Source organism: Oratosquilla oratoria, chromosome 1, assembly GCF_046742065.1.
Source record: "Oratosquilla oratoria isolate Oo_2021 chromosome 1, ASM4674206v1, whole genome shotgun sequence".
In the NCBI taxonomy this organism is placed as follows: Eukaryota; Metazoa; Arthropoda; class Malacostraca; order Stomatopoda; family Squillidae; genus Oratosquilla; species Oratosquilla oratoria.
In genome coordinates this window covers 45461396-45471395 of record NC_134777.1, presented here as the reverse complement: position 1 = coordinate 45471395, position 10000 = coordinate 45461396, and the positions used below count along the sequence as shown (strand labels likewise).

Here is a 10000-nt window from a genome sequence, read left to right as displayed (position 1 = left end):
CATAGATCGGTCATACGAGCTCTGAGCTCTCTTCCAGAAGGTAAGTAGTTGTTGATCACGAGTCCAACACGTGATCCAAAGACCTAGGTGAATCACACACACACACACACACACACACACACACACACACACACACACACACACACACACACACACACACACACACACACACACACACACACACACACACACACACACACACATACACAGACATGCACACACACACACACACACAGACACACACACACACACACACACACACACACACACACACACACACACACACACACACACACACACACACACACACACACACACACACACACACACACACACACACACACACACACACACACACACACACACACACACACACACACACACACACACACACACACACACACACACACACACACACACACACACACACACACACACACACACACACACACACACACACACACACACACAAATACACACATACACAAGTGCGGACGCACACACGCACCCACTCTCATATCATTAGTAGTAGTATGATGACAGGAAATGTCGATTTTTCTTTGAAATTATATTCGTTTTAGACTAAAACACAGAGCAGTGCAAGAGTCAACAAATGAAAGCACGTAGGTACGGTTGTACTGTTTATTTCTGCGATAAGGATTTCTCTTCCATAAACGAGATTATAAAATTAAAGAACGACAGGTATTGATTGGCAAAGAAATAAGACATATTTATAACATTTTACCAAACAAAAGCCATGCTAGTACTAAATGAGTTGAAAGACTGAAAAGGTAATGTATGATTGGATCAATTCAGTCTGAATTTTTCTTCTGTGGACTGGTAGCTCAAATAATAGTCGGGATCGGCGTTTTTCATTTGCTTTTAACTGAGAAATGGACTCAAGACTGTTTTAAGAAAGGCTTGAGGGAGCAGGGAGAGAAACAGATACGAAGCAACTCTACTGTCCAATTAATTTTTAAAATAAGGGATCAAACCGGAGACGTTTTAGCAAATTAAATTGAGAAAAAAGAGGAACTTTCATCTGTATGCACGTAGATGGTGTTCACTGACAGTCAGCAACAGTAGAAGGTATTGATGGATGTATTAAGTAGTCCTTAATTCTAAAATTATCATACAAAAGAACTTTTTCCTTTTCGTAAGGAGAATGACCCAGTCAAAGCACAACCCTTCCACCCGCCTCATACCCATCTAAACCTTTTTTCAAGGTGAAATCACAGGACAGCGCTTCATAGTGGGGCAATAGATGTTGGATGATAACTTTAATGTTATTGTTTCGAGTCTGTGTACAAAGGGAGTAAATTATACCATTGCATTGGGTCATAAGGTGTGTGTGTAATTAAAGAAACTTTGGGGTGGGTAAAGAACACCAATTCTATGCGCCTGAGGATGCAAGTACTCCACTTCAAGATGGACTAAATGGGACAAGAATGTTTGAAGTGTCTGCAGGAAGAACTGTTGCGCAGTTGAAGGAACTGAAAGAAATATGAAAGCTTCAGATGCAAGGGAAGATAGAAAACGAGGTCTGAAGCCTTGAATGTAGGTTGTTGCCGATGTTTGTTTGATATTCTGGCTGTCGCGGTGGTTCTTCTAGTAGATAAGAGATGAAAATATGTCATGTTATTATAGAGAAAATTTCATTCAATACTTTGACTATGGTGATTATTTTCGGTGAACTTTTCTTTAGTCAAGTGAAATGTCTTGGTAGTAGCTGAAATTATATTCGTACAGGTATGTGTTCAGCAATGGTATTGATCTTTCAAACTGAACTTGCTAAGTCCACCATCCTCTTCCCTATTTGTAGAAATAATGACACACAGCTCTCAATCTTTCAAAATGCGTGAGTGAAGAAGGACTATTATCGTTCCCTTAGTCTAGCGAGGTATCATCATCATTGCTATGCGAGACGGTGGCCCAGGCTCTCGGGGCGAGGAGGGAGCCGTCCGGAGTAATCCCAAGTAAATTGGCACCCGGGGCCGCAATTAACAGCCGATCCCGGCCCGCCATTATCTACCTGGCACAAGGATACAGGCACCGGGGGGAGCAGTGAGAGGGGGTGCCAACAAGTAGCGGCATCTCCCACGGATTAGGCCCGAAGAGGGCCCCTATCTCGTGGGAAAAGTCTATTAGGACGAGGACAGGGTGTGGGTGGGTAGCTCCCTTTCGGTGGTTAGGAGCAAGTAAAAGAGAAACGAAAGCAACCCGCAGGTTATTTTCTTCAACTGAGGGTCACCCTAGGCCAAAGAATAATCTCACAGATTAGGACCAAAGAAGAAGTGAGATAGACTTGCCGAAGAAGAGCTTTTGGAGGAGTGAGTAGACGTCTCATGGGAGAGAAAGGGAAGAGATAGGAAGGACTTGGCCTTCATATTTATGCTCTTCGAGTTATGTCTGGTTATTTCTTGTAGTCTTTGAATTATATGTTTTACTATTTGACAAAAGTGGTGATGCTTACTCTTTAGTAGTGGATATTTACATTTACTGCATCTCCATCAGTTAGTCATATTACATTGTATTCATCTCTTTCTCTTATACGTGTCCTGTATTAAAGACGTACATGATATTATCCCCTAAGCATTCATTGTTTCCGCCTGTAATGAATATGTATCTAAAGGCTCTAACACATTAGTGCAAACCATTTTGGAGTACATTTCGAACTTAATTCATTCACCATCTTATGAGATAATTTCATACGTCGATCATGAGCATGACTGCTGCTTCAGTTAATGATGATTTCTCATGTACTCATTCTTAATCAAAGTCTCCACGGGATCATGAAACCTTCTTTTGGTGTGACCCAGTGACAGGGTCAGGCCAGGTCACTGATTCCAACACTACTATCATGAGTTTTTTCTCAGGCCCTTTGCCTGTCATTATCATACATGCATTAAACTAACTTGTGTTTTTAATTTATTTTGTCTTCTTTTAAAACGTGATTGAGCTATGCTTTATAGTTCTTTAGTTCTTTATTGTGGAAAAGTTATCATACTGAATATCTACTATAATAAAGTAGTAGCCTCTGTCCGTCTGGCTGTTTGTTTATTCACGAACTCCTCCTAGGGTTTTGGAGATGGACCACCATAACCACATATATTCTGATACCCTATCACTCCAGGTACTTAGATAACTATATTTAATTTGAAAATATATATATTTTGGTTAGGGTTATGGGTTAAAGTCAGGTGGCTTATGGTGTGGTAACACACCACTACTGTAGTGTCCCCTTAACTCGCGTAGATTGTTTTTTGTGACATAAGAATTGATATGATTAAACAAACCGTTGTATGTGTCTATAATATTATCTATATTCGTGAAATTAATGTTGCCACAAACTATGATAGCTTTTGTAAGAGGAAAGCATGTAAATATAAAATGATTGTATAATTTAACCAAATATTGAAATATTGGTCATTTTTATTTAATTTTAGTGCTGGCGGAAATAGATTATTCACAAACTTCACATAGGTTTTTGCAGATAAACCCCATATAACCGTATATATTCTGAAGATAAATAAACGAGATACATTTCTTCACCTTTTAGCTATAGACATTCATTGTCAATCCACACATACACACGCACGCAAAAGAATGTGTACATATGATATTTGTGTTTGTGTATGCATGTATTTTCAAACTAGGGTTTCCCAACCTTGGGGGTGGGGGTCGCACACCTGGGATGGGAGTGTTTAATGCCATATTTCATTTCCAAAAATAGATAAATAAATAAATAAATAATAATTTTGGTTAGGGTTAAGGGTTAAAGTTAGGTGGGGTATGGTTAGGTTAGGGACTATTCACGAACTCTCAGCAACGCGCGGGTAATTTGGTTAGTAGGGTTATAAGAGACATACTAATCACAAAATTTTAACCCTTTTCCTAAACAGATTAAGAGAGTTAAGTTGGTACAATAGGTAACACTACTAATAGTTCTCATATATTTCCGTAATAAGTTGTAAGAAGAAAACAATCTTAACCTTGTTATCATCTTCATCCCTTTAACTCAATATTCAAGGTACATACCAACTTGGATGTATGCATATATTACACAAAACACACACACACACACACACACACACACACACACACACACACACACACATATATATATAATATATATATATGTATATACATATGTATATACATACATACATATATATATAGATATATATATATATATATCTATATATATATATATATATGTAAGAGGAGTAGAGGGAAACACACAAGTAGAACAGGAGTTTATTCCTTGACTAGTTTCGCACAGTGATGCTTCTTCAGAAAGAATGGTTTGCATTACAGAATAACTGGTATTAAATACAAAAAATATTAGGAGAAAGAGGGTATAAGGGAAGGTCACTTCCTATTCATGGTGGCACGAAATCGTGCGGGTTGGTCGGACTGGCGCTCCGTGTGGTGCTACGAGTGAACAGATGTCCTGTTGTTTTCCACTCAGTTGCTGCATGTAGTGCTGTTATCTTTGATAATTTAATATCTCCTATTCTATTATTTGTGCATTTATTTGTGGCTATGTATATGGCTTCTACCATTTTCCTCTGTTTCTTACTGAGGTTGTTGTGTAATACATCAGCTTCATCCCATTTTGGTAGGTGCCCTTTTTCATCTATATGGTGCACGAACGCGCTGGTTTCACGGTGGTGACGGACATCGGCTCTGTGTTCTTTGAGTCTTGTTGGCAAACTCCTATATGTTTCTCCAATATAAACATTATCACAACCTGAGCAAGGGATTCTATAAACTAAACTGTTGGTATTAATATTTTCCATCTTTGGTTTTATGATGTCCCCGATTTTCTTTCCTGCGTCACATGAGAAACGGATGTTAGAGTGTCTTAATTCTTTACTTAGTGCGCAGGCCAAATCAGAAGTGGGAACTACTACGTAGTTAATGTTTTTAATGTTTTTTTTTCCTCCTTGTTATTCCTCTCCCTTACAGCTTTGGCCTTCTTCAAGGTGGACGAGAGAAGACCGGTAGGGAAGCCAAGTTTTCTGAAAGTTTCGGTGACATGATGTAATTCGTCATGAAGGAATTCAGGGCTGCATATTCTGAGTGCTCGGAGAAAGAAGCCCATGACTACGCCGGTCTTGGTCTTTTGGTCGTGAGCACTGAAAAAACTAATATAGTCATCTTTGTGGGTGGGTTTCCTATACACTTTGAATTTGACAGTGCTATTTTCTCTAATGATAACTGTATCTAGGAACGGTAGGGACCCATTAACCTCGTGTTCTACTGTTAGTTGGATCCTGGGATGGACTTGGTTGAGTTGTGAGAGGATGTCATCAATGTTGGTGTCTTTGGGGAGAACGAGAAGACAGTCATCTACGTACCTGTACCATTTGCTGTTATTTGGGATTATCTTAATATATTCTTCTTGTTCAAGTGTCTCCATAAAGAGGCATGCGGCTACTGCACTTAGAGGGGATCCCATAGGCAAACCTTCGTGTTGGTAAAAAGTTTTCCCGTTGAAGGAAACAGACGCACACTTGAAGCACATTTCAATTAGTTTTATATAGTCTCTCTTATTAATAGGAAGGTCGTCCGCGTTGATGTGTGTCAAGACTTTCTTGATAGCAGAGATGGCATTTTGTATTAAGACATTAGTAAATAAACTTTTAACATCATAACTTACCAGTACTTTGTCTTTGAAATCTATATCCTTTAATCTATTTAATAAGTCGGACGAGTTTTTAAGGTGTGCCTCACTGATTTTACCAAGTGATGAAGATAGTGGTTTAGCAAGATGTTTAGCTAACCTATGGGGCGCGCTGCCAATACCGGAGGTAATGGGTCTGAGGGGAATCTCAGGCTTGTGTGTCTTAGGGAGACCTCTCATGGATGGTATTCTTGGATTTTCCTCAAGAAGGTGTAATAGGCGTTTTCCTTTCTCTGTTCTTCTGAGTAATTTCCTTGCTTCCTTGTTGAATATATTGGCCTCATCCTTAGCTTGTTGTTCAGTTTGTGGTCTGTAGGTGTTTGTGTCCGAGAGAAGGGCTTCCATTTTCCTGATGTATTCAGTCTTGTCCATGATAACGATACCACCACCTTTATCTGCTTTAGTGACAACAATATCCTGGTTATTGCGTAGTTCTTCAAGTGCCACTTGGAATCTTCTTGGGATAGTAGGAGGGTTAGATTTGGAGGCTAAGGTGCAGCAAAAAAGGACTCCTTGTTTGAAACCGATGTCTATGTCATCTTCCTTCCAGTTATAGTTCTTCATAATGTAGTCGGAAAGTTTCTTGGTGTTATTGTTGGTGCTGAATTTTAGACCTAAAGAAAGAGCCTGTGACTGGGAAGGGGTGAGAGTGTAAGAAGACAAGTTATTCAGAAGGTGATGCTTACCGATGTTATTCCATTTGCTTGTGTTGCACAATTGACTAAGTTTATGTTGGAGATTAGCTTGTTGTTGTTGATTCGATCTTGACAGTTTTTCCAACAAATGATTAGGCAGTTGAATGTGTCTCAATTGGCCTTTATAATCTTCAGCTTCATAAAGCAGAGTTTCTTTGGCTTCGAGCAAGTAGGACCGAGCAGTCTTGGAGAAAGGCAAATGTCCTCCTTGTAGGTGGATGGGGGCGGACTTAGGAATAACCTGCTCTTCTAAGCAATCTTGGAGGAAATTGATGCGGTTTCGAAGACTAACCAGTTTTTTTCTGAGTGCAAACTCTGCTCCTGTAAAGTCATTGAGTGTTTCCTCTCTACCTGGGGACGAATGTGAAGACATCCTGACAGGTTGTAAGAGGAGTAGAGGGAAACACACAAGTAGAACAGGAGTTTATTCCTTGACTAGTTTCGCACAGTGATGCTTCTTCAGAAAGAATGGTTTGCATTACAGAATAACTGGTATTAAATACAAAGTGACCTTCCCTTATACCCTCTTTCTCCTAATATTTTTTGTATTTAATACCAGTTATTCTGTAATGCAAACCATTCTTTCTGAAGAAGCATCACTGTGCGAAACTAGTCAAGGAATAAACTCCTGTTCTACTTGTGTGTTTCCCTCTACTCCTCTTACAACCTGTCAGGATGTCTTCACATTCGTCCCCAGGTAGAGAGGAAACACTCAATGACTTTACAGGAGCAGAGTTTGCACTCAGAAAAAAACTGGTTAGTCTTCGAAACCGCATCAATTTCCTCCAAGATTGCTTAGAAGAGCAGGTTATTCCTAAGTCCGCCCCCATCCACCTACAAGGAGGACATTTGCCTTTCTCCAAGACTGCTCGGTCCTACTTGCTCGAAGCCAAAGAAACTCTGCTTTATGAAGCTGAAGATTATAAAGGCCAATTGAGACACATTCAACTGCCTAATCATTTGTTGGAAAAACTGTCAAGATCGAATCAACAACAACAAGCTAATCTCCAACATAAACTTAGTCAATTGTGCAACACAAGCAAATGGAATAACATCGGTAAGCATCACCTTCTGAATAACTTGTCTTCTTACACTCTCACCCCTTCCCAGTCACAGGCTCTTTCTTTAGGTCTAAAATTCAGCACCAACAATAACACCAAGAAACTTTCCGACTACATTATGAAGAACTATAACTGGAAGGAAGATGACATAGACATCGGTTTCAAACAAGGAGTCCTTTTTTGCTGCACCTTAGCCTCCAAATCTAACCCTCCTACTATCCCAAGAAGATTCCAAGTGGCACTTGAAGAACTACGCAATAACCAGGATATTGTTGTCACTAAAGCAGATAAAGGTGGTGGTATCGTTATCATGGACAAGACTGAATACATCAGGAAAATGGAAGCCCTTCTCTCGGACACAAACACCTACAGACCACAAACTGAACAACAAGCTAAGGATGAGGCCAATATATTCAACAAGGAAGCAAGGAAATTACTCAGAAGAACAGAGAAAGGAAAACGCCTATTACACCTTCTTGAGGAAAATCCAAGAATACCATCCATGAGAGGTCTCCCTAAGACACACAAGCCTGAGATTCCCCTCAGACCCATTACCTCCGGTATTGGCAGCGCGCCCCATAGGTTAGCTAAACATCTTGCTAAACCACTATCTTCATCACTTGGTAAAATCAGTGAGGCACACCTTAAAAACTCGTCCGACTTATTAAATAGATTAAAGGATATAGATTTCAAAGACAAAGTACTGGTAAGTTATGATGTTAAAAGTTTATTTACTAATGTCTTAATACAAAATGCCATCTCTGCTATCAAGAAAGTCTTGACACACATCAACGCGGACGACCTTCCTATTAATAAGAGAGACTATATAAAACTAATTGAAATGTGCTTCAAGTGTGCGTCTGTTTCCTTCAACGGGAAAACTTTTTACCAACACGAAGGTTTGCCTATGGATCCCCTCTAAGTGCAGTAGCCGCATGCCTCTTTATGGAGACACTTGAACAAGAAGAATATATTAAGATAATCCCAAATAACAGCAAATGGTACAGGTACGTAGATGACTGTCTTCTCGTTCTCCCCAAAGACACCAACATTGATGACATCCTCTCACAACTCAACCAAGTCCATCCCAGGATCCAACTAACAGTAGAACACGAGGTTAATGGGTCCCTACCGTTCCTAGATACAGTTATCATTAGAGAAAATAGCACTGTCAAATTCAAAGTGTATAGGAAACCCACCCACAAAGATGACTATATTAGTTTTTTCAGTGCTCACGACCAAAAGACCAAGACCGGCGTAGTCATGGGCTTCTTTCTCCGAGCACTCAGAATATGCAGCCCTGAATTCCTACATGACGTATTACTTCATGTAACCTAAAGTTTAAGAATACTTGGCTTCCCTACCGGTCTTCTCTCGTCCACCTTGAAGTAGGCCAAAGCTGTAAGGGAGAGGAATAACAAGGAGGAAAAAAAAACATTAAAAACATTAACTACGTAGTAGTTCCCACTTCTGATTTGGCCTGCGCACTAAGTAAAGAATTAAGACACTCTAACATCCGTTTCTCATGTGACGCAGGAAAGAAAATCGGGGACATCATAAAACCAAAGATGGAAAATATTAATACCAACAGTTTAGTTTATAGAATCCCTTGCTCAGGTTGTGATAATGTTTATATTGGAGAAACATATAGGAGTTTGCCAACAAGACTCAAAGAACACAGAGCCGATGTCCGTCACCACCGTGAAACCAGCGCGTTCGTGCACCATATAGATGAAAAAGGGCACCTACCAAAATGGGATGAAGCTGATGTATTACACAACAACCTCAGTAAGAAACAGAGGAAAATGGTAGAAGCCATATACATAGCCACAAATAAATGCACAAATAATAGAATAGGAGATATTAAATTATCAAAGATAACAGCACTACATGCAGCAACTGAGTGGAAAACAACAGGACATCTGTTCACTCGTAGCACCACACGGAGCGCCAGTCCGACCAACCCGCACGATTTCGTGCCACCATGAATAGGAAGTGACCTTCCCTTATACCCTCTTTCTCCTAATATTTTTTGTATTTAATACCAGTTATTCTGTAATGCAAACCATTCTTTCTGAAGAAGCATCACTGTGCGAAACTAGTCAAGGAATAAACTCCTGTTCTACTTGTGTGTTTCCCTCTACTCCTCTTACAACCTGTCAGGATGTCTTCATATATATATATATATATATATATATATATATATATATATATATATATATATATGTGTGTGTGTGTGTGTGTGCGAGTGCGTGTGTGCGTGTGTGTGTGTGTGTGTGTGTGTGTGTGTGTGTGTGTGTGTGTGTGTGTGTGTGTGTGTGTGTGTGTGTGTGTGTGGAAATAAACTCTCCTACTGGGATTCGAACCCTTGGCTGAGCGGCTTACTTTTTATAAGACGAAGACCGTGCCGTCACGCCACCGTGGCTCTACAAAACGAAATTACTTAGTTCACGGACTAGTCGTTCTGCCGAGGGCACTTACGTGAAGCGTGGTATGCACTGTATTTCATCGAATCCTTTATGCAGGTTAGTCTTCCGACAAGTGTGTGTGTCATT

General features: G+C 40.0%; 2 protein-coding genes across 2 annotated transcripts in view; one reads left to right on the top strand and one right to left on the bottom strand.

Moving 5' to 3' along the window:
- The window catches only part of LOC143028034 (uncharacterized), a 49272-nt gene extending 42515 nt beyond the window's left edge, over positions 1-6757 (bottom strand). The window contains exon 1 of the mRNA XM_076189678.1: positions 5666-6757. Coding sequence (XP_076045793.1) covers positions 5666-6757 — 1092 coding nt within the window. The remainder of the gene's footprint in view (positions 1-5665) is intronic.
- A 302-nt stretch (positions 6758-7059) lies between these two features.
- LOC143028026 (uncharacterized) overlaps positions 7060-10000 on the top strand; it is a 5553-nt gene continuing 2612 nt past the window's right edge. Inside the window, exon 1 of the mRNA XM_076189672.1 lies at positions 7060-8151. Within this exon, the coding sequence (XP_076045787.1) occupies positions 7060-8151 (1092 nt within the window). The remainder of the gene's footprint in view (positions 8152-10000) is intronic.